Source organism: Pelophylax lessonae (genome assembly GCF_965119305.1).
Source record: "Pelophylax lessonae genome assembly, chromosome: 2".
NCBI classification, from domain to species: domain Eukaryota; kingdom Metazoa; phylum Chordata; class Amphibia; order Anura; family Ranidae; genus Pelophylax; species Pelophylax lessonae.
Window position 1 is genome coordinate 286,593,719 of NC_138769.1, and position 26,138 is coordinate 286,619,856.

Here is a 26,138-nt window from a genome sequence, read left to right on the forward strand (position 1 = left end):
AATAACGTGCTTTAAAACATCCAGTGTGTGTATACGATCAGGTATGATGTTGTATCGATCAGGTAGTGTAAGGGTTACGCCCGCTTCACAGTGACAGACCAAACTCCCCGTTTAACGCACCGCAAACAGACCAGAACCGACCAAAATGGGACAGGAACTGGGCTGTTAGGGTTAGGGTTAGGTTTAGTGTTAGGGGCTAGGGTTAGGGTTACGGTGAGATACTTGGGGTTAGAGTTAGTAACCCTACCCCTACGCCTCTAACACTAACAGTCTAACCCTAAGCACTAAAAATAACCCTAACCCTAGCCCTAACCCTAATTCTAATTTTTTTTCTGGTTCTGGACATGCTACAGAACTGAAACTTCACAGGTATACTTTTTAGACCCCCAGACACTGAATCACACAAAAAAAAGTTCTTAAAAATTGTCATTTTTTGATAGAGAGCCAATTATTGGAAAAATTAAAAAAAAAATAGAAATAAAAATAAAACATTTCTTTGGATTTAGCGTCTGGGGGGTCTAAAAAGTGTACCTGTGAAGTTTCAGCTCTGTAGCATGTGCGGAACCAGAAAAAAATTACGAGCTAGGGTTAGGGCTAGGATTAGGGTTAGGGTTATTTTTATGGCTAGGCTTAGAGGGTTAGGGTTAAGGTTAGAGGGTTAGGGTTATGGTTAGAGGGTTAGGTTTAGTGTTAGGGGATAGGGTTAGGGTTACGGTGAGATACTTGGGGTTAGAGTTAGTAACCCTACCTCTACCCCTCTAACTCTAACCCTAAGCACTAAAAATAACCCTAACCTTAGCCCTGACCCTAACCCTAACCCTAATTCTAATTTTTTTTCTGGTTCTGGACATGCTACAGAGCTGAAACTTCACAGGTACGCTTTTTAGACCCCCCCAGACACTAATCCAAAAAAGTCATGCCTGCCCCGTATATATCAGTGGTGGGTGGGCAGTGGCACTGCAGTGGGCACAGTACACTCTGTGGACCTGACAGTCACTGGCAGCCCAGGCAACTGCAATAATAAAAAATATATTTTTTTTTCAATTTGCAACAAGATGCTGTGCCACCGTATATATATCAGTGGTGGGCACTGCAGTGGGTACAGTACACTCTGTGGACCTGACCCAGCACTCACTGCAATTATGACAGAGGAAAAAAAATATATTTTTTTAAATGCAAGGTACTGTGCCTGTGCCACCCGAAATGAGTGTGGTGTGCACACAAAGTCTGTGGTGGGTCTGTGGCCTCACACACAGCAGGCAGGCAACTGCAGTGCACAATAGCTAGATATATACTCAAATACCAGCCCTAAAAAGGGCTTTTGGGGACAATAGATATATATATATATATCTCCCAAAAAAAAAACTCAACAGCCCTAGGAAGGGCTTTTTGGGGTGCTGTCCTTACAGCAGGAGTGTACCAAGAACACTGACTAACAAGACCGGGAACACTGACTAACAACTGTCCCTAGCTATTAACAGCAGCAGCACTCTCCCTGCTCTAACTAACACACTGCTTCAGAAATGATCTAAGATAGATGCTACCCTTGCTTATTTACAGGAGGTGGGAGGGTCTGGGAGGGAGGTATGCTGATTGGCCTGGAATGTGTCTGCTATGAGGTTCAGGGTCAAAGTTTGCCTCAATGATGATGTATAGGAGGCGGACCGAACATCGCATATGTTCGCCCGCCGAGGCGAACGCGAACATGCGAAGTTCTCCGGGAACTGTCCGCCGGCGAACAGTTCGGTACATCTCTATTTACAGCGTCCCGTGTATATGGAGCCTAAAGGCAAAAAAATCTTTTTTTTTTTTTTTTCGTTTTCAATAGTGTGGAGAGGGATTAGAACACCTGTCAGTCCTTAATGCCGGCTGTGCCATCACTAGGGAAATTGTCCTGTTTACCATTATCAGTAAAGAAAATCCCAAACTTTGGGCTGTCTTTAGAAGAGAGGGGAAATCTTCCAATGGGAACATGTGGCATTCAAAGGCCTTTGACACCGTTCCCCACAAACGCTTACTGTTCAAACTAAGGAAGGTAGGTATGGACCATAAGGTGAGTACCTGGATAGAGAACTGGCTCCAGGAGAGAGTCCAGAGGGTGGTGATTAATGGGGAGTACTCAGATTGGGCGGGTGTGGAAAGTGGGGTCCCCCAGGGTTCTGTCCTGGGACCAATCCTGTTGAATTTATTCATAAATGATCTAGTGGAGGGGATATCTAGTACAATCTCAGTATTTGCGGATGAGACTAAACTAAGCATGCCAATATCTTCTATGCAGGATGTGGAAACCTTACAAGCGGACCTGAACAAAATAATGGGGTGGGCAACTACATGGCAGATAAGGTTTAATGTAGAAAAATGTAGAGTAATGCACTTGGGTGCCAGAAACCAGAAAGCAAGCTACTCACTAGGGGGGGAACCTCTGGGTGAGTCTAGGATGGAAAAGGACCTGGGGGTACTGGTAGACAACAGGCTTGGCAGTGGCATGCAATGCCAAGCCGCTGCAAGCAAAGCCAACAGAATACTGGGATGCATAAAAAAGGGGATTCACTCCAGAAATAAAGAGATTATTCTCCCTCTCTACAAGACTCTGGTCTGGCCACATCTGGAGTATGCTGTCCAGTTCTGGGCACCGGTCCTCAGGAAGGATGTGCTGGAACTGGAGAGAGTCCAGAGAAGGGCAACAAAAATAATTAGGGGAATGGAGGGCATCGGCTATGAGGAAAGACTACAAGCACTGGACTTATTCTCTCCGAGAAGAGACGATTGAGGGGGGATAAGATATCAATGTACAAATACTGTACTGACGACCCTAGCATAAGGAACAAACTATTCAGAGAAAGGGAATACAATAAGACATGTGGCCACTCACTAAAACTAGAGGAAAGGCGGTTTAACCTTAAAATACGTAGGGGGTTCTTCACTGTAAGAGCAGTAAGGATGTGGAATTCTCTTCCACAAGCAGTCATATTAGGGAGCATCGATAGTTTCAAAAAACTGTTAGATGGGCACCTTTAAAGACCACAACATAGAGGGGTATACAATGTACGGTTAACAGCAAACACACACACATCATAGGTTGAACTGGATGGACGGATGTCTTTTTTCAACCTCAACTATGCAACTATGGATATCTTTAAGAAATGGCTTTCTTCTTGCCACTCTTCCATAAAGGCCAGATTTGTGCAGTATCACTGTCCCCATTGATTGTTGTCCTATGGACAGAGTCTCCCACCTCAGCTGTAGATCTCTGCAGTTCATCCAGAGTGATCATGGGCCTCTTGGCTGCATCTCTGATCAGTCTTCTCCTTGTATGAGCTGAAAGTTTAGAGACGGCCAGGTCTTCGTAGATTTGCAGTGGTCTGATACACCTTCCATTTCAATATTATCGCTTGCACAGTGCTCCTTGGGATGTTTAAAGCTTGGGAAATCTTTTTGTATCCAAATCCGGCTTTAAACTTCTCCACAACAGTATCTCGGACCTGCCTGGTGTGTTCCTTGTTCTTCATGATGCTCTCTGCGCTTTAAACGGACCTCTGAGACTATCACAGTGCAGATGCATTTATACGGAGACTTGATTACAGTAAACCCCCCTCCACTGCGGGGGATACGTTCCAAACCCAGCCGCAAAAAGTGAAAATCCGCGAAATAGAAAAACCCTATTAAAATGCATTGTAGGCATGTTTTTTTTACTGTCACTACACTTTTAAAACAATAGAAACTCATTTAAACACATAAAAGATACTGAGAGACATAGCAAGAGCTATGGAAAACACAAAAATGTTTCATTTTTAATGATTTATATAGTAAAATAACATTACAAAAAAAAACCCAATATACCGGGACCGCAAAAACTGAACCGCGATGGAGCGGGGGTTTACTGTACACACGGGTGGATTCTATTTATCATCATTAGTCATTTAGGTCAACATCCTCACTGAACTTCTGGAGAGAGTTTGCTGCACTGAAAGTAAAGGGGCTGAATAATTTTGCACGCCCAATTTTTCAGTTTTTTATTTGTTAACAAACTTTGAAATTTTCAATAAATTTCGTTCCACTTCATGATTGTGTCCCACTTGTTGTTTCTTGACAAAAAATTAGTTTTATATCTTTATGTTTGAAGCCTGAAATGTGGCAAAAGGTCGCAAAGTTCAAGGGGGCCAAATACTTTCGCAAGGCACTGTATCAAAATATAAAATTACACTCACAATACACTACACACAGCCTGTTCACACAGGCCCTAAAAACAGGGGAAATGCACTTTTCATAGCCTAACTTGTGCTAAATGCATGTGAATGCCACATGCTCTAATTGGATGAATTTAGGGCTCTTTCTAATGGGCGGCCATGGGCACAGTAAGAAACAGGTGGCTGAGTCGTGGTTTTAACTGCACCCCCCGGCTGCCCACTCGAATTGTAACACTAAAGCCAGACAGGGCTGTGCACATGCCATGGTGGCAATGCTGTGCTTCCCAGACCCAGGATTTTTTTTACTCAGGGTGCAGAGTTTGGTAGGTGGCACCATCTGTCAAATTAAACTATTGAGTTCAATGGAGCCGGCTCACAACTGCAAAGTGACTCTTAGTTGGGGCGCAGTCCTGCAATGTAGAATTGCAGTTTCTCAATTTAAAAATAAAAAGAGACAACAAAAAGCAGGCATTCAGGAGACAGCAGTGGTACCTCCTGGATGCCTGTCAGTCTCTGTTAAATTGTTAGCAGTACCATAAGTTTGAAAAAAGCCCAAGTGCATTTTACATAGCAAAGCTTGAATTCAGAATTTCTTTTATCAAGTGGTCTATGGTCAACCTAATGTATACAGAATTCTGATTTATTGCCCCAAAGATCAAAGTCAGAATGCTGAGGGAATATCTCCGATAACAGTTTATTATCATAGATTTCTGAAATATTTTAGAGCTTTGAAATATTATCTCAGAATTATGCCTTATCTCAGAGTTCTTATCTCAGAATTATGACATATTATGAGTGTTTGTTTTTTGCCTTCATGGAGGTCCGAATAGTAAAATTTTGTTCCAGCAGAGGTCCAGATTGCATTTTTGTGTGATGATTCGGATTCTTTACATCACAGCCCAGGTGTGCAGGCACGACAGCCCATTCATTTGAATGGGCGGCTGTGTCTGCGTTTTCTGCTGGGAAAAAGCCCTGGCACCTTTTTAAAAATGCAGTCGCATGGAAACTGCATGGTGTATTTGCACCATGCAATATCCATGTGTGGGAATCCGCACCTTGTATTTCATTGTGTTTAAGAGTCAATGGTACCCCTGCACATTTTCTGTGCAGCTGCTTATCCCTGTTCACACCACCACCCCCCCCACACACAGCACTGTCCCCCTTCACATCACCACCCCCCCGCAGCACTGTCCCTCTTCACATCACCCCCCCCCCACACACACACACACAGCACTGTCCCCCTTCACATCACCACCCCCCCTCCTCACACACACACAGCACTGTCCCGCTTCACATCCCCATCCCCCCCCCATACACACACCACTGTCCCCTTCACATATCACCCCCCATAGTGCTGCCCCTTTCACATATCCCCCCACAGCACTGTCCCTCTCGCATCCCCCCCACACCACTGCCCCCTTCATCTATCCCTCCAACAGCACTGTCCCTCTCACATCCCCCCAACATCACTGTCCCTCTTACATCCCCCCTCAGCACTGCCCCTTCACCTATCCCCCCCACAGCACTACCCCCTTCACATATCCCCCCAACATCACTGCCCCCTCACATCCGCCCACATCACTGCCCCCTTCAACTATCCCCCCAACATCACTGCTCCCCTCACATCCCCCCACAGCACTGCCCCCTTCACCTATCCCCCCCACAGCACTGCCCCTTCACATATCCCCCCAACATCACTGTCCCCCTCACATCCCCCCACAGCACTGTCCCCTTCACCTATCCCCCAACAGTACTTCCCCCCTTCACCTATCCCCCCAACATCACTGTCCCTCTCACATATCCCCCCCACAGCACTGCCCCCTTCACATATCCCCCCCAACATCACTGTCCCTCTCACATCCCCCCACAGCACTGCCCCCTTTACCTATCCCCCCACAGCACTGCCCCCTTTACCTATCACGCACGCGATGACGTCAGCTCTGACGAAACGAGTCGTGCGCGATTACGTCATTTCCGCCCCACTGCAACGCAGATCCGGTCGCTGACCCGCACAGCGTCCCGGAAGCGGCCGCCAACGAGGGACTCGCGGCCCCTACTGCTTAGATGCCCGTTACCATTGAGTTTTATGTGAGTACCTGACTTTTATTTTTGCAATAAAGCTATTTTAAAACGGTACATCACTATATCAGTACTTTTTCCTTACATATCATCATCGACTGCACCTAAGAGGAGATCCTATTATCTGGCTAAAAAAGGGGGACATCCCCCCCCCCCCTCCCACAGGAGCCTTACAGACAACGCTGCAATAAGGCTTGTTACCCCTGTAGGGGTACATACCTCCGGTGAGTGCGGGAGCAATTGGAGGGGTGCACCTGTGTGTCTCAACCATCACTCACACCACCCTTAAAGCATTGGAAGCACCTTAATAACACCTGATTAGCTGTTTTTCACCGATCATTGAATATATATTCCTTTAAACACCACGGATTTATCCAGCAACAATAAGACTGTTGATTTGTTTTTTTGGGACTATTAGTTCACTGCATGAGCACTATTTATTGTTGTATTTATCCGCTATTAACAAAGATGTGATTTTACTTTATTTTATTCATTATAATATTTATTGCACGGATCACCACTTGCACAGGCAAGGCACACATCATATCAAGTGTGCTTTTAAACACATCTTTTTTCACTGGAACATTAATTATTTATTTATTGTCTGCACCTAAACACTTTATAACACTTCAACTAAGGACAACAATTTGTGTATTAATCTAGATGTTGTTTTTACACTGAGTTTTTACTTATCAATCAACACTATAGCACTTTAAATAATAATATTCATTTTTATCTATCACTCAAAATCAGGCAGCGCCACTTTACCTCACCTTGCTTATATACCCTTTACCTATCCCCCCACAGCACTGCCCCCTTCACCTATCCCCCCTCACAGCACTGTCTCCCTTCACATCCCCCCTCACAGCACTGTCTCCCTTTACATCACCCCCCCCCCACACACACACCACTGCCCCCTTATATCACCCCCACAGCACTGCCCCATTTGCATCACCCCCACACACATACACAGCACTGCCCCGTTAACACACACCCTCATAGCACTGCCCCCTTCACCCCCCCCCCACAGCATTGCTCCCCCTTTACATGAATCCCCACACACACCACACTACCCCTCTGTACATGACCCCTGCTCCCCAATCATCCTTCACAACTTCACAGCCATGTCCTCACTTCACTCTCCTACCTTACACAGAGCAGAGAGCAGGAGGCGGAACAATCTCGAGAAGGCAGAGGAACAGCAGCACTGCATGCAGAGAGGCAGCCTCCCAGCCAATCACCTCCCACTTTCCAGCAGCCAACCACCTCCCGACTCCCAGCAGCCAATCACCTCCAACCTGAAAAGTTAATTCAGGCAGCTGCCTCTCTCCATTCAATGCTGGTCCCGCCCCCAGTCACTGTCCTGCCTCCGGCCCTCCACCCTGCTCTGCTAATGACAGCAGCAGAGGCAGGGAAGAAAACCAGCAGCTGATCGCGGCGGTCCTGATAGAGCAGCAGCTGGGGCCGGGCGCGGGCCGCCATTTAGTGATGCCCGCTCTAGCATATGGCCTGTACAAATATGTGTATACTGTAAACCTGTTTACGATTTGTGTATTATATATATATCAAAATATAAAATTACACTCACAATGCACTACAGTGTGAACAGGCCCTAAAAACAGGGGCAATGCACTTTTCTTAGCCTTAAGGCCCCTACACACGAGTGGAAATTCGGCCAGGAATTTTCGTCCCACGACCGATCTGCCGATTTTCGGCTTGTTAGTGTGATGCTTCCGACAACCGAAAAAATCCTGGTGTGCAGGCTATAAAATTTTTGTCGACCGTCAAAACACGTCCGATTTTCGTCTCATTAGTACAGATTTTGATGGGGAAAAATCTTATGAGCAAGACTAGGCATGCTCAGAGATGAAAGAACACAAAGAAAGCAATCCAACACATGACATCACTTCTGAAGTAGAATTCTGTCGTGCGGGAAAATTTGTGTGCAGTTTAGAGCACATTCCAACCAACAGACACCACTCTGGACAAAAGACGGACGACCGGTCGGCGGAAATTCGTTGCGTGTGTAACGAGGCTTAACTTGTGCTAAATGCACGTGAATGCCACATGCTCGAATTGGATACATTTAGGGCTCTTTCAAATAGGGCGGCCATGGGCACAGTAAGAAAAAGGTGGCTGAGTCGTGGTTTTAACTGCACCAACCCCCCCCCCCCGGCTGCCCACTCGAATTGTAACAAAAGGCAGACAGGACTGTGCACATGCCATGGTGGCAATGCTGTGCTTCCCAGACCCAGGATTTTTTTACTCAGGGTGCAGAGTTTGGTAGGTGGCACCATCTGTCAAATTAAACTATTGAGTTCAATGGAGCTGGCTCACAACTGCAAGGTGACTCTTAGTTGGGGCGCAGTCCTGCAATGTAGAATTGCAGTTTGTCAACTTAAAAATAAAAAGAGACAACAAAAAGCAGGCATTCAGGAGACAGCAGTGGTACCTCCTGAATGCCTGTCAGTCTCTGTTAAATTGTTAGCAGTACCATAAGTTTGACAGAAGCCCAAGTGCATTTTACATAGCAAACTTGAATTCAGAATTTCTTTTATCAAGTGGTCTATGGTCAACCTAATGTATACAGAATTCTGATTTATTGCCCCAAAGATCAAAGTCAGAATGCTGAGGGAATATCTCAGATAACAGTTTATTATCATAGATTTCTGAAATATTTTAGAGCTTTGAAATATTATCTTATAATTATGCCTTATCTCAGAGTTCTTATCTCAGAATTATGACATATTATGAGTGTTTGTTTTTTGCTGTTTTTTTCAGTGGGCCTATGGGAAACTTGATAACAACAAAAATATAATGTATTGTCTAAGGAACACTACCGAGCAGGGCCATTCTATTCCTACTGTATTGAACTGTGTAGTAATTGTACTTGCCCCTTTATATTGTAAAGTGCTATGCAAACTGCTGGCGCTGTGTAAATCCTATATTCTAATAGTGATGGACGAACATCGGCCGGGGCGGTTCACCGTCAGCCGCAAATCTTCTCAAAAGTCTGCTAACCGCAAGTTCGCGGCGGGCCCCATTGACTTTATTGGGAGGCGAACTTTAAAAACCTTTAGGTCATATTTGCAGCCACAAAAGACGTACTATCTGTGCACAAATAGTCCCAGCACATGGACAATGTCCTAACAGAAGTATTGCAATTGGAAAAGTTGCCCTAATTTTTTTTTTTTACAGCAAAACATATTTTTTTTTTTTTTTCATTAAATCAGCCAGAACTGACAGCAGCCGGAAAATACATGTCAAATACATATAGGGTCCATTCACACATCTGTAAAATGGGTCCGCATCCATTCCACAATTTGGCGGAACCTTTACAGACCCATTGATTTTCAATTCCAGTCTGAAAAATTAGGCATTCACAGGATACAGAAGTGTCGGCCATTCCAGGCCCCAAAAATTAGCCCACATGCGTTTACCTGACAGCTAAGAACGTAGTATTCTGTGGCTGAAGGTACATTAGGCATTCACAGGATACAGAAGTAAGTGTCGGACAGTATAGGCCACAAAAATTAGCCCACATGGGTTTACCTGACAGCTAAGAATGTAGTATTCTGTGGCTGAAGGTACATTAGGCATTCACAGGATACAGAAGTAAGTGTCGGCCAGTATAGGCCCCAAAAATTAGCCCACATGGGTTTACCTGACAGCAAAGAAAGTTGTATTCTGTGGCTGGAGGTACATTAGGCATTCACAGAAAAAATAGTCGTCGGCTCTGAAAGGCCCCAAAAATTTGCCATTCAATGGACATGAAATGCTATTTATGCCGCTGTATTTAGCGAAGACAAGGACAAGGAATTGTTGTGGGTGGATGGCGGTCTGGCGGATATTTGTGGCCTGGCATGAGGAATTTCAATGAAACATGGTCTACTGGTCACATGTGTTGAATTCCTCAGAGATCCATGCCTCATTCTTTTTTATAAATGTGAGGTAGTCTACACTGTCATGAGCTAGGCAAGTGCGCTTATCGGTCACGACCCCCCTGCTAAGCTGAACGTCCTTTCGGACAGGACACTGGACGGGGGGCGAGCCAACATTTCCATTGCAAATTGTGCAAGCTCTGGCCAGAGGTCAAGCCTGCCCACCCAGTAGTCCTGGGGTTCATCACTCCTCAGAGCGTCCACAACGGCTGTTAACCCGATATAGTCGGACACCTGCCGGTCTAGGCGTTCCCTGATGCTGGATCCGGAGTACAGCTGTCGATGGTTCGGCTGAAAGAAGGATCTCATATCTGAAGTGACCAAGACATCTTCAAACCGCCCTCTTCTTGCAGGCGCTGTTGGATTGCTACCCGCAACTGTCTCTCTGTGACTGGAAATTCCTCTGCCATCGCACGCAAAAGCAGAATGCAGCATTTCCCGCAGCAAGGCCTGGAAGTGCTGCATTCTGACTGCCCTCTGTGATTGTGGTAACATTTCCTCCATTTTTTGTTTGTACCGGGGGTCCAAGTACGTTGCCACCCAGTACTGGTCCTTGGCCTTTATGCTTTTTATACGGGGGTCCCACTTAAAACACTGGAGCATGAAGGCCCCCATTCGCACTAAACTGGAAGCGGTGTAGTGGTCTGCTTCCAGCTCATCATCCAGGATAATGCCATCCTCGTTCTCCTCCCCCCATCCACGTATAACACCAGGGATCCCAGAAAGGTTTAAAGCATGCTCTTGCTCCTCCTCACCCCCCCCCCTAGCACATCCTCTGACTCCTCTTCAGACTCCTGCTGTTGACGTGTCTCAGATGGAGTAGCACCCACTGGGAATTCATCCAACATTGCGACTTCCTCATCTTCCTGCTCCTCGACCGCTTGATCAATGACACGACCCAATGCAGGCTCCAGAAAGAAGGCGTAAGGTACGATGTCACTGATGGTGCCCTGGCCGTGACTGACCAGTTTGGTAATCTCATCGAATGGCCGCAGAAGTCTGCATATGTCACGCATGCGCAGCCACTGGCGATGTGAAAAAAACCCAAGCTCCCCAGAACCTGTCATGCCGCAGAGTTCGTACAGGTAGTCGTTAACTGCACGTTTCTGCTGGAGCAGCCTATCAAGCATATGCAACGTTGAGTTCCATCGCGTCGGGCAGTCACAAATAAGACGTCTGACTGGCAGGTTGTGTTGCCGTGAATGTCAGCAAGGCGAGCCATGGCTGTGTAAGATCTTCTGAAATGGCCCGAGATTTTCCTGGCCTGGCGCAAGATGTCCTGGACCCCAGGGTATTTGGCAACGAATTGCTGCAGCACCAAGTTCAGGACGTGTGCCATGCATGGCACATGTGTAATTTTGGCAAAAAAATATACTATGTATATTAGCGCGCCAGAGAGGCAGTGACCGTAGCCTGGTTAAGATTTATATAAATAAGTAAATTAATTGTGATAATTAAGTGCAGCTGCTAGTAAAGTGCGGGTGCAAATTGGAAGAAAAAGTATTCACAATAGTGATACCTCTAGCGCTTGCTAATCCCTAGTGGAAATTTAAAATATGTGCTAAAAATTCACAGTGGATACAATTAATAAATAAACATGAAAATAAATCATTTCAAAAATAACTTAAAAATAATAGTCCATTCAATGTGTAGTGATAAGTCAATCAACATTAATAATAAACCATAAAATAATAAAGTCCAAATCCAAATAATTTGTAATAAGGTGCTGGTGCTTCTTCCTTAATAACTGGTGCTTCCTTTCCCGTGATAAATAAATAAATAAATTGCCCACTCACCAGATGTTGTGGGTTCTATATGTCTTATGACATTAGAACCTAACTTGCTTCAATAGAAAATCCTTTCCAGGTTCGGGTTCCCTCTCCCTGGGTATGGACAGGCCGTTCGGTTAATAATCCACCATGGGATGAGTCTCCTCCAACCACGGGCCAAAGTATGAGATGTATTCCCTGTAAATCACCTCCAATCACAAGCCGTGATGGGGGAATAAATGGATAGTGTGGTATTGCTTTTCAAAGTTTTATTGCACACACCAAAAAAACAATATTGCACACTCAACGGTCAAATCCGTAAACTCCAAAATTGATAAAAGCAGGTGTCATACACTTCCACATCTTCAAAAGCAATATCCAGCAAAGTGAAATAGAAGAAAAGCTGTGCTCAATCCAAAAAATGGCAGACAAACAGGACCGGATCGTCATACACGTGTGCTGGAGAGTGGAGAGCGGTAGTTCCGGCTTGCGTTCCACTCAACAACGTATGACGTCACGGCGTGCGTTCCACCTAACGCGTTTCGTCATTGGTTCAGACGTCTTCAGAGGTGGAGTCACACGTCTAGCTCAACCCTTATATGCCGGAGCTGCCGCTCTGCACTGCGCACGACTCCGCCCATTTAATTACTCTGTCGGAAACAGGAAATACCTCCCGTGCCCCCGCAATAACATTGTGCTATGTAAACCAAGAAAATCATAACAAAATATCTTTGTGCTATTCAAAATGTAATTGTTAAACCAGCTCTCATTTTCCCCTAGATTAATAGCGCTTGGCATTCATAGTGTATGTGTACTATTTTATTATTTCTCAATAATACTTTTATTAATAATAAAAATTATCTATAAAAATTACCTTTTTATAAATGTATAGAGTTTTTAAAACTTTATTTTATTTAAAAGAATATAATTTTATCAAATCAATACTTTTACTAATATATTATGTGGATATATTTAAACATTGTATTCTATTATATATTATATATTTATTATATAAATTACGTAAATCCAGAAAAATATATATAAATATGATTAAAAATTTCATTAAAAAATATTTAAAATATTATTATAAAGATTTTTTAAAATTTACAAAAATTGAGCGGAAATTTAAATATTAAAATAATCTATGGATTTGATATAAAACAGTTAATATCCATGTCAACGTTCATACCATTGGGTTGCAAGGTGGAAAGTTCATAAATCCACCGAGATTCATTTTGGGAGACAGCAATACGCATGTTACTGCCCCTCCAGTTCTGTTCAATCTTGTCGATGCCCAAAATAGTAAGAAAGGTGGGGTCCCTATTATGTACCAATCTAAAATGTAGGGAAAGGCTGTGCTTTTTAAATCCTTTCTTAATGTTGGCGATGTGTTCGCCCATACGCACCCTAAGTTCTCTTGTGGTGCGACCAACGTATTGAAGCCCACATGGGCAAGTGAGGAGGTATGTGACATGGGTACTACGGCATGTGATTAATTTCTTAATATTATATTTCTTTTTAGTCACATTTGATTGAAATTCAAGTACTTGTCGTTTTCGGGTTTTCACCGTTCTGCATGATTTGCACCTTCCGCATGAATAAGATCCTTTGTAATCTAGAAAAGTTAAAAGTTTCTTAGGGGGATCCGGAACATTTTTCACCAGTTTGTCTCTGAGGTTGGGTCCTCTTCGATAAACAAACTTCGGGCGCGTTGGGATAACCCCCCTCAACTTTTCATCTCTCAAAAGAAGGTGCCAATGCTTTTTTATGATGTCTTCCACTTCCTTATATCTTACGTTATATTGTGTGATGAAGTTCAGAGAGTAATCCGAATTTTCTTTTTTCTTATGTTTTAGAAGTGTTTCTCTGTTCATACCTCTTACATCTTCTCTAACTCTTTCCAATATATTTCTTTTGTATCCTTTTTCTTGGAACCTATCCAGTATCATATTCGATTGGGTATTGTAATCCTGTTCATTGCTGCAATTCCTCCTTAGGCGCATCAGTTGTCCCTTAGGGATTCCTTTTATCCAGTTAGGGTGGTGTCCACTATGAGTAGGGATATATCCATTCCTATCTGTTGCTTTAAAGTGCGTCTTAGTGCAGAGTCCATTTTCTCCTTTAAATATGGTAAGGTCCAGGTAGTGTATTTCATTTTTATCCCATGTTCCACTAAATTTTATTTGGTAACGGTTGATGTTCAAATCTTCTATATATTGCCTCAGAGTTTCTTCCGATCCTTTCCAAACGATGATCACATCATCTATATACCTTCGGTACATTACCAGTTCATCTCGTTTTTTACCCCAGATTTCTTCTTTTTCTCACTTGCTAAGAAAAAGATTGGCTACACTCGGTGCGTAGCGGGCGCCCATAGCAACTCCTTTGTGTTGGCGATAGTATTCACCCTGGTGCCAGAAATAATTCCTCTTCATTGTCATCTTTAGAAGTTTCAAAATGAATTCTTTTTGTTCCGATTCCAACTCTAATTGGTCTTCTATGGCCCATTTTATGGCTGATAGGGCATCCTCTTGTTCAATGTTCGTGTATAACGATTCCACATCTACTGTGGCTAAGATGATGTCTTCGTTCTCCCATGTGTGTGAATCGATAAGGTTGATAAGATGTTTGCTATCTCTGAGGTGTGATGGATATTTTGTAACCAGAGGTTTCAGATAGGTGTCTAGGTACTCTCCTATACGTGAGAAAAGGGAGTCTATCCCGCTGATTATGGGCCTGCCTGGCGGTTTTTCAGGATTCTTATGGACCTTAGGGAGTTGATAAATGACAGGCGTCCTACTGTAAAATACAATCTACCCACACACAACTCATTCCAACCTCTCGAGAACAATCAACAAGGTTATTACACCCCTGAAAAGCCCCAATATCGGGATTTTCACGGATGGGAGAACCGGGAACCTCCTGTGTGGAATGGGTATGTGAATCAGGCACCATATTACCAACGACCAACTCGGGGTTACAGAGGTTGGAACAGAGGTTGGCAAACATCTTATCAACCTTATCGATTCACACACATGGGAGAACGAAGACATCATCTTAGCCACAGTAGATGTGGAATCGTTATACACGAACATTGAACAAGAGGATGCCCTATCAGCCATAAAATGGGCCATAGAAGACCAATTAGAGTTGGAATCGGAACAAAAAGAATTCATTTTGAAACTTCTAAAGATGACAATGAAGAGGAATTATTTCTGGCACCAGGGTGAATACTATCGCCAACACAAAGGAGTTGCTATGGGCGCCCGCTACGCACCGAGTGTAGCCAATCTTTTTCTTAGTAAGTGGGAAAAAGAAGAAATCTGGGGTAAAAAACGAGATGAACTGGTAATGTACCGAAGGTATATAGATGATGTGATCATCGTTTGGAAAGGATCGGAAGAAACTCTGAGGCAATATATAGAAGATTTGAACATCAACCGTTACCAAATAAAATTTAGTGGAACATGGGATAAAAATGAAATACACTACCTGGACCTTACCATATTTAAAGGAGAAAATGGACTCTGCACTAAGACGCACTTTAAAGCAACAGATAGGAATGGATATATCCCTACTCATAGTGGACACCACCCTAACTGGATAAAAGGAATCCCTAAGGGACAACTGATGCGCCTAAGGAGGAATTGCAGCAATGAACAGGATTACAATACCCAATCGAATATGATACTGGATAGGTTCCAAGAAAAAGGATACAAAAGAAATATATTGGAAAGAGTTAGAGAAGATGTAAGAGGTATGAACAGAGAAACACTTCTAAAACATAAGAAAAAAGAAAATTCGGATTACTCTCTGAACTTCATCACACAATATAACGTAAGATATAAGGAAGTGGAAGACATCATAAAAAAGCATTGGCACCTTCTTTTGAGAGATGAAAAGTTGAGGGGGGTTATCCCAACGCGCCCGAAGTTTGTTTATCGAAGAGGACCCAACCTCAGAGACAAACTGGTGAAAAATGTTCCGGATCCCCCTAAGAAACTTTTAACTTTTCTAGATTACAAAGGATTTTATTCATGCGGAAGGTGCAAATCATGCAGAACGGTGAAAACCCGAAAACGACAAGTACTTGAATTTCAATCAAATGTATCTAAAAAGAAATATAATATTAAGAAATTAATCACATGCCGTAGTACCCATGTCACATACCTCCTCACTTGCCCATGTGGGCTTCAATACGTTGGTCGCACCACAAGAGAACTTAGGGTGCGTATGGGCGAACACATCGCCAACATTAAGAAAGGATTTAAAAAGCACAGCCTTTCCCTACATTTTAGATTGGTACATAATAGGGACCCCACCTTTCTTACCCTTTCTTACTATTTTGGGCATCGACAAGATTGAACAGAACTGGAGGGGCAGTAACATGCGTATTGCTGTCTCCCAAAATGAATCTCGGTGGATTTATGAACTTTCCACCTTGCAACCCAATGGTATGAACGTTGACATGGATATTAACTGTTTTATATCAAATCCATAGATTATTTTAATATTTAAATTTCCGCTCAATTTTTGTAAATTTTAAAAATCTTTATAATAATATTTTAAATATTTTTTAATGAAATTTTTAATCATATTTATATATATTTTTCTGGATTTACGTAATTTATATAATAAATATATAATATATAATAGAATACAATGTTTAAATATATCCACATAATATATTAGTAAAAGTATTGATTTGATAAATTATATTCTTTTAAATAAAATAAAGTTTTAAAAACTCTATACATTTATAAACTATAAAGGTAATTACATGCCACAAACCTCATAAAGATTGGTCATAATGTTATTTTAGGTTTACAAATAAAGTTTAAAAAATAATTTTTATAGATAATTTTTATTATTAATAAAAGTATTATTGAGAAATAATAAAATAGTACACATACACTATGAATGCCAAGCGCTATTAATCTAGGGGAAAATGAGAGCTGGTTTAACAATTACATTTTGAATAGCACAAAGATATTTTGTTATGATTTTCTTGGTTTACATAGCACAATGTTATTGCGGGGGCACGGGAGGTATTTCCTGTTTCCGACAGAGTAATTAAATGGGCGGAGTCGTGCGCAGTGCAGAGCGGCAGCTCCGGCATATAAGGGTTGAGCTAGACGTGTGACTCCACCTCTGAAGACGTCTGAACCAATGACGAAACGCGTTAGGTGGAACGCACGCCGTGACGTCATACGTTGTTGAGTGGAACGCAAGCCGGAACTACCGCTCTCCACTCTCCAGCACACGTGTATGACGATCCTGTCCTGTTTGTCTGCCATTTTTTGGATTGAGCACAGCTTTTCTTCTATTTCACTTTGCTGGATATTGCTTTTGAAGATGTGGAAGTGTATGACACCTGCTTTTATCAATTTTGGAGTTTACGGATTTGACCGTTGAGTGTGCAATATTGTTTTTTTGGTGTGTGCAATAAAACTTTGAAAAGCAATACCACACTATCCATTTATTCCCCCATCACGGCTTGTGATTGGAGGTGATTTACAGGGAATACATCTCATACTTTGGCCCGTGGTTGGAGGAGACTCATCCCATGGTGGATTATTAACCGAACGGCCTGTCCATACCCAGGGAGAGGGAACCCGAACCTGGAAAGGATTTTCTATTGAAGCAAGTTAGGTTCTAATGTCATAAGACATATAGAACCCACAACATCTGGTGAGTGGGCAATTTATTTATTTATTTATCACGGGAAAGGAAGCACCAGTTATTAAGGAAGAAGCACCAGCACCTTATTACAAATTATTTGGATTTGGACTTTATTATTTTATGGTTTATTATTAATGTTGATTGACTTATCACTACACATTGAATGGACTATTATTTTTAAGTTATTTTTGAAATGATTTATTTTCATGTTTATTTATTAATTGTATCCACTGTGAATTTTTAGCACATATTTTAAATTTCCACTAGGGATTAGCAAGCGCTAGAGGTATCACTATTGTGAATACTTTTTCTTCCACATGTGTAATTTTGCCCTGTTTCAGTGCGCTCAGCAGATTGGCACCGTGGTCGCACACCACTTTACCAGCTGTCAAATTCAGCTGTGTCAGCCACTGATCTGCCTGTGAACGCAAAGCTGAAAGGAGTGCAGGACCAGTGTGGCTCTTGGCTTCCAGGCATAGCAGACGCAGCACACCATGGCAACGTCTCACCTGACATGTGGAATAGGTTCTGGGGATCTTGGGCGGCGCAGCAGAAGAGAGGGTAGCAGCGGAAAAGGAGGAGTCACCCGAGGAGGAGAAGAAGAAGAGGCAGGCCTGCATGCAATCCGTGGCGGTACAACCAAATCTACACGGGTGCCACGGGTTACATGCTTGAGGGCCGTCAGAAGGTTCACCCAGTGGGCAGTAAAAGTGATATACCTTTCTTGCCCGTGTTTGCTAGACCATGTGTCTGTGGTCAGATGTATCTTGGCACCAACACTGTGTGCTAGAGATATATTCACTTGCCGCTGAACATGGCCATACAGCTCTGGAATGCCCTTCTGCGAGAAATATTTCCTGCCTGGGACCTTCCCTTGTGGTGCTCCAATGGCCACAAATTTACGAAAGGCCTCCGAGTCCACCAGTTGATATGGCAGTAGTTGGCGGGCTATCAGTTCCGACAAGCCAGCAGTCAAACGTTGGGCAAGAGGGTTATCCGGCGTCATCATTTTTTTACCTTTTTTTTTTTTTAGCCTGCCTTTTTCCTGAACAACCTGACGACGGCATCATGGAAGGTGGAGTGGAGGACCAATGTGAGGAGAGAGGAGAAGGAGAAGAGGCTGAACAGTGAAAGCCTGGAGTGTGGCTTTGTGGGTTCTGACGGTGTTGCTCCCACTGGGCTCGGTGATGGGAGTTCAGGTGCCTTCTTAAGGCGGTTTTCCCTAGGGAGTGTTGGGCTTACCGCGACTTATGCGTTGGTAGATGGCAACACTGTTGTCAGCAACGGACACATTAAAAAAAGCCCACACTGCGGAGCCATGTGCCAGCGTCCTGGGAGCGCCAGATGTGACTGTACATGGTTGATTGCTCGCTCCTGATACATTTACAGTCTGCTTTGTACCTCTTGTGCAATGCAAGTTCTGCCTGCCTCTCCTTCCTATCTGCCGGTCTGTCTCTCTCTCTGAACTCCCCTCCTCTTCCTCTTTTGTGGGCACCCACGTGACGTCCATAGACACGTCATCATCCACGTCCCCTTCCCCACCACTAACAATCGAGATCTCGGAGTAGGCACCAACAGCGGGGACCAACCTCCTTGGGCTGATCTGGGTACTGTCGTCAGACTGCTGAGTGGCGGCTGTTGCTACCTCCTCTTCCTGATCTGATGCCAACAATGGCTGCGCATCGCAAATGTCTTGTGATGGATCGGAAAATAATTCCAGTGACTCAAGCGGAGGCTATGTGATGGTGGTGGTGTTTGTGGTGGCGTCTTTGGGGGTGCACACAGAAGAGAGTGAGCTGCAGATAGAGAGGATGAGGAGGGTGCAGAAGAGGAAGGCTGAGTGAGCCACTCAACCAAGTCTGGTGCTTCCTTTGACGTAATCGAACACGCCTTCTGAAACTTCACACCTTGGCTCCGGCCTACTGCTCCTGCCCTACCCCTTCCTCCCCTGTGTAAGTGTCTGCCTCTTCCTCTGACTGTCATGTTTTTAAATTACCTTGGGACAAAAGTCACAAAAGAGAATTGCAGTATATCTGGAAAAAGGTATATAACATCCCGCTTCAATCTGTGGTATTGGGGGGCCACAGGTTTATCACACCAGTTCTACAAATAATTGGCCAGTAACTGTTGTCACTGTGTGTAGCACAGTTAACACAGCAAAAGAGGCCACATTTTTGCAGGACTAAAGTACAATCTTAGAAAAGTATAATGTTAAATAACACCCCACTTCAAAATGTGGTATTGGGGGGCCACTGGTCTATCACACCAGTTGTTCAAAAAATTGGCCAGTGAGTTTGGCACTGTGTGTATCAGACTTAACACAGCAAAAGAGGCAATATTGTTGCAGGACACAAATACACTTGTAAAAGTATACTCAGATAACACCCCACTTCAATATGTGGTATTAGGGGGCCACTGGTCTATCACACCAGTTGTTCAAAAAATTGGCCAGGGAGTTTGGCACTGTGTGTATCAGACTTAACACAGCAAAAGAGGCAATATTGTTGCAGGACACAAATACAATTGAAAAAGTATACTCCGATAACACCCCGCTTCAATCTGTGGTATTGGGGGGCCACAGGTTTATTACACCAGTTCTACAAATAATTGGTCAGTAACGGTTGTCACTGTGTGTAGCAGAGTTAACACCGCAAAAGAGGCCAAATTTTTGCAGGACTAAAATACACTTTTAGAAAAGTATACTGTTAAATAACACTCCACTTCAATATGTGGTATTGGGGGGCCACTGGTCTATCACACTAGTTATAATACATTAAAAGTGCTTTTGTCACGGTTTGTAGTATTGCTGCAGCAACGCTCAGTCACCACACCAGTCACAATGCTGCACAGTGCACAATACAAATCCACTATATTATGCTTTCTATATTACAAAGTATATTATACCGTGGATTACACCCCTATATAGTGCACTGCACACTAATACCAAAAAAATTCCAGCCCTTTAAATGACTTTTGTGGACATTAACAGAGCGATTTGTCCCTAGAGCAGTGTTTCTCAACCTTTTTTCAGTCGGGCCACCCTTTGAAAAGTATTTTCAGTCTTGAGGCACCCCTGTCCCAAGGTTTGATTCACGTTACTGTGTATCGCAGAATACGTGCAGAATCGTGCTCGTTCCTGACACACAGACAAATGCTCTGCTCTTTAGGGGGTACCATTAATTCTTAATGGCACCCCACACTTTGGCAAACATGGGGTGCTTTGGGTGCGGCACAAGTTTAAAAAAAAGGGTCAGGGACTTCTTTCCCTGCATTTCTGCTGGTAGGGAAGCCCATTGAAGCCCTACACGCAGCACACATACAAAACAACACACGGCTTGTTCACATGTCAGGTTGGAGGGGTAGTAAAATCACATGGTTGAGCTGTCTTTACTACCCTCAGCTGCTCCCCTTTAGCTGCAGAGGCAGCATCTGGGGATGTACACATGTGGTGGCTGCAGCTGGAGGTATACCCAGGGTGAATGGGGCTGCACTGCAACCACCCTGCAACTGTGAGTAGAAGACAAAGGTGACCAGCGCTATGGAGTATGAGGTGGAACAGTGAAGAGTGGAATAAAGTAGGTGTAAGCAGCCAACAACCAAACCCCGAAGGGTTAAGAATAAAGTAAATGTGCAAAGGGGTTGAGACGGCGCTACCTAAAGTGATCAAGTGCTGATAAAGTGCAATAGTGTGCAAAAAACCCCTTATGAAGAGGGGTGACACCGGCTGATTTTAAATTATAATTCCCAAAGGTTTGAGAAGCAAAAAAAACCCAATTCCGTGTCAATAAACATCGACCGATTCGATCTGTCAATTTATAGTGGATATTTATCTATAAATAATAATTGTGCAACAAATGAACAAATCTTATAGTGAATTTATTCCAATAAAGTGATACAGTGCAAGGCTGATCAGACTAATAAATAATACATATAAATAAGAAATCCCTGGTGGTGAAGTGGTGAATATATATAAAAAAAAGTAAATCCTGAAGTGATGTATTTCCCAAAGGTTTAGGTGCTGTATTACCCTAAGTGACCACTAGGTGTAGAATATACGACCTGTTCCAATGGAGTGGTCCCAAATGGGGTAGATCTCAAGGCTCCTCTCTTGATCCAGCAAGGCACCGGCTGGTGGTCTCACAAAAAGAAAAGAGAGGGGAACCCCATGAAGCAATATGAAATAGTATGCCAATACAGAAAATAATATCGACTCACGGTGAAGCTGCCTCGGATCAGTGTAGAGCAAACGCCGGAAGGAACCTTGAGATCTACCCCATTTGGGACCACTCCATTGGAACAGGTCGTATATGCTACAACTAGTGGTCACTTAGGGTAATACAGCACCTAAACCTTTGGGAAATACATCACTTACTTCAGGATTTACTTTTTTTTATATATATTCACCACCAGGGATTTCTTATTTATATGTATCATCAAATCGGTTGATGTTTATTGACACGGGATTGGGTTTTTTTTGCTTCTCAAACCTTTGGGAATTATAATTTAAAATTATCCGGTGTCACCCCTCTTCATAAGGGTTTTTTTGCACACTATTGCACTTTATCAGCACTTGATCACTTTAGGTAGCGCCGTCTCAACCCCTTTGCACATTTACTTTACCCTGCAACTGTGTACATGGACAGATGAGATAAAATGTAGATGGGTTCAGGGGCTTCTAAAAAAAAACGCCCAACTGCTCCTAAACGGCCATTTACAATGTCCCGGGTACATGGAGCCTAAAGGCAAAAAAATATTTTTTTTTTTTTTTTTTTAGTTTTCAATAGTGTGGAGAGGGATTAGAACACCTGTCAGTCCTTAATGCCGGCTGTGCCATCACTAGGGAAATTGTCCTGTTTACCATCATCGGTAAAGAAAATCCCAAACTTTGGGCTGTCTTTAGAAGAGAGGGGAAATCTTCCAATGGGAACATTAGTTCTGGTGACCTGGGGGTCCCCGAGTGAAATGTGGGGTGGTTTTGGATCTTCCCTATTCATTTTAAATATGTATTATCTTGTCTATTCCTATAGTAGTCTATCAGAGCTCTAATAGGGTTAATGGTCAGGATATTATAATAATAACAATGCTAGCTATAATAAAATAAACACACTGCTTAAATGGGCAAGGATCTAATTTATTATAAAAAAAAAAAGCTAACATAAAACACTAAAAGAATATTACAGAGCCTATAACGGGGGTGATACAATACAGTAGTTCCTTCCTTTCAGGTTCTGTATGTAGCTGGGCTCCAGGACAAAGAGCAAAGAGAAATCATTCTAGCTGTCGACTGCCTTTAACCGGTTGCCGACTGCGCACAGTATATTTACTGCGGCAGTCAGCCCCGGCCAGGCAGAGTGACGTAGATCTACGTCACTCGCCTGTCACTGGTATTGGAGCCAATAGCGGGCCCGCCTCGGCTCGTTCAGGGAGGAGTGCGGGCGTGTGACCGGCGGACCCGATGTCCGCCGGTCACTCGCCGATCGTCGGTACAGCGGGAGAAAGGCAGAGCGGCTTATGTAAACAAGCCGCCTGTCATTCTCCCCTGTGTAAAAATTAAGATCAGACGGTTCTACTATGTAGAACCGTTGATCTTTGTTTTTACACCAATAGCCATGTCCCACTACAGTTAGAAGCACGCCCCTAGGACACACTTAACCCCTCCCTGTCCAATACATTTAACCCCTTCCCTGCCAGTGTCATTTTTGCAGTAACAGTGCATATGTATAGCACTGATTACTGCAGTAATGTCACTGGTACCCCCAAAAGTGTCAAAAATGTCAGTCAAGGGTCCGATCTGTCCGCCGCAATGTCGCAGTACCACAAAAAAATCGCAGATCGCCGCCATTACTCGTTAAAAAAAAAAAAACACCAAAAATGACAAAAATCTTTCCCTTTGTTAGTAAACGCAATAACGTTTGCGCAAACCAATCAAAATACGCTTTTTGCAATTTTTTTTTTTTATCAAACATATGTAGCATAAAACAATTTGGCCGAAAATGTTAAAAAATTTCGATTTTTCCATTTTTTTGGGGGGGGAATTTCATATAAAAAAAAGTGAAAAATATTGTTATTTTTGCAAAAATTACACTCTTTTCTTGTTTATAGCGCATGATCAAAAAATCGCACAGGTGATCAAATACCACCAAAAGAAAGCTCTGTTTGTGGGAAAAAAAGGACATCAAATTTGTTTAGGTACAGCGTCGCACGACCACGCAATTGTCCGTTAAAGTCACGCAGTAAAAAATCGCAAAAAAAACCCTGGTCAGGTCAAGTCCACTCACACAGCACCCACACCAACACCCACTATCTGCTTGTCAAATGAAAATCCATAAGAGGCCACCCTTCCTAATAAACAGGAAGTATCTCATATTTCCAGGAAGCATGTTGTTATAGTCTCTATTAGGGGTGCCATTCTTCCATGAATCACTGTTTTTGACCCGGGTCATCTTTCCGTAACAGCTGGCCTTTGGTGTTGGTATAACCTCCCCAGTAGATCGTATCTGATGCTCCTCTACCCCCCCCCCCCCCATACCTCAGAACAGGAGGCCTATGCAAGAACATCCTGTTAGGATATGAAATCTCATTTATTAAGTCATGAACACCCTGCTGGGTAAACTTGCTCTGCTGGCATTCCAGGCTAGGTATAATCCGTTTTAACCATCCAGAAACATCTAAAATTAAAACAATAAAAACATGTTGCCTTCCAAACACCAAGAAATTCCCCTAATTTGCAGGGGTTTTTTCTCACTTCCTGTTTGGCTATGGGACAGGATGTTAAGGGAAATCTCCAAAATGAGAAGTAGATGGCAAAGAAAAATCTGACGGGTTATAACCCTCCGTAACTCTATTCAAAATGTAAAAAAAAAAAAGTTTTTCCCTTAGTTCTACTTTAAAACCCTTTGACTACACACAGGTGATCGCTTATGAACTTATTATGTGACTTTGGAAAAAAGTTGTAAATAAAGTGATGATTTAGGCCTGTCATTTTTAATAGGCAGTATACTTATTTGTGTTTTTTTTTTTTTTTCATTGTAATTAATTTAAATCACTTTGCATAGATGTTTTCACTTTAACGTGAGACCGTCTATTTTAATTAATAGACGGACGCCGACGGAGCTTGTTACCACCTCAGTGTATTTAGACGGCCCCGCGGGATGGTCATGCTCAATGAGTCTTTTGTTCCTTTCGCACACTGCCGTGACGCTGGGCCACAGCGCGTGGCGGTCCTGGCTGATGCAGAGCACTACTGGTTGGAGTCTGGGATCCACTCCTGGTACTTTCTTGGTATCTTCCCTTCATGCTTATATCTTCATGTTTTCACTGCAATGTGCTGCACCGGCTTTTCCTCTCTCATCCCAGGTTGCAGTCTGGCTCACACTATTCCTTTTCTCCTTTTCATTGGGTTTCCATTCAATCATGGCTTCTTACTTTATTTTCTCCATTCCCAGTCACCCCTTTTTTCATAGTTGGTTTGTTACACTTTTCCCATTGACTCACGCCACTGTGTTTCACATGTCTACCTTCTCTATATTTCTTTTTCATCCACACTTGATATGTAGCACTATGGTATTCTCATCATGAATACACATATTCACTATAATATAATATATATTGTGTATACCCTATCTGACAGATATCCTTTCATGTTGCTACACTATTGTCCTTCACTTCATTTTTCTCCACCCATACTCATCATGTGTGCGGCGTGTTCCGCCTGACCCTCCCACCAGTGTGACACGTGGGGTCATCCTCCTCTCTATTGCCATGCACCATCTGGCTGCTATGTAAGTTTGGGAATTTAGGGGCCTGTTCTCCCCTTTTTCCCTCCTCTGCCCCCCCCCATTTTCATCTTTGTTAATCATCATCATTGTGCCAATTTCCTTATCTATTTTTTATAGATTTATATTATACATCCACTCCTGACGAAGTGGCGATTTGGGTCCACGAAACGCATTGAGTTCTGCAATGTTTTAATATAGCCAACTACTCCTCTACTACTTGATATATGAGTTCATTATATTTTATCACTTTACTATTATGTGGAATTTTGCCATGCTGGTTTTTTATAAATTTGGAATTGGGAACCATTTACTAGCTTCTGCATTATTTTTTATGTATATTTCCATCTGTGATGTTGTATACCTGTATGTACAATAAATGTGCCATTTTTCCTGCCAGCCTGATCGTTGTCTGTAATTTCAAAGCTATTGTCTCTTCTATGATTGATGTAATTTAAGGCACAGATTGACAACATATTTTTCAGAATACATTTTAGGCCATTGGCAATAATCCTTGCTATATTCTTTCTTATTTCTATTATATCCTTTCTAGGGTTTGCTTCAAGCTCTTGAATTTTTGCTGGAGAGAGGCTACCGACCTAGAAGATCTTTCTATATTGGACTGGGACATGATGAGGAGGTAAAGCAAGATAATGTTTTGTTAAAATATAGTTCTATACAGTCAAAATAAAAAAAATACAAAAT

The 26,138-nt window shown here is 42.9% G+C and overlaps 1 protein-coding gene across 1 annotated transcript in view; it reads left to right on the plus strand.

Moving 5' to 3' along the window:
• Window positions 1-26,138, plus strand: part of PM20D1 (peptidase M20 domain containing 1) — a gene marked incomplete at its 5' end in the record, with an annotated part of 305,608 nt that overhangs the window by 71,675 nt on the left and 207,795 nt on the right. The window contains one exon of the mRNA XM_082244535.1: window positions 25,987-26,073. Coding sequence (XP_082100661.1) covers window positions 25,987-26,073 — 87 coding nt within the window. The remainder of the gene's footprint in view (window positions 1-25,986; window positions 26,074-26,138) is intronic.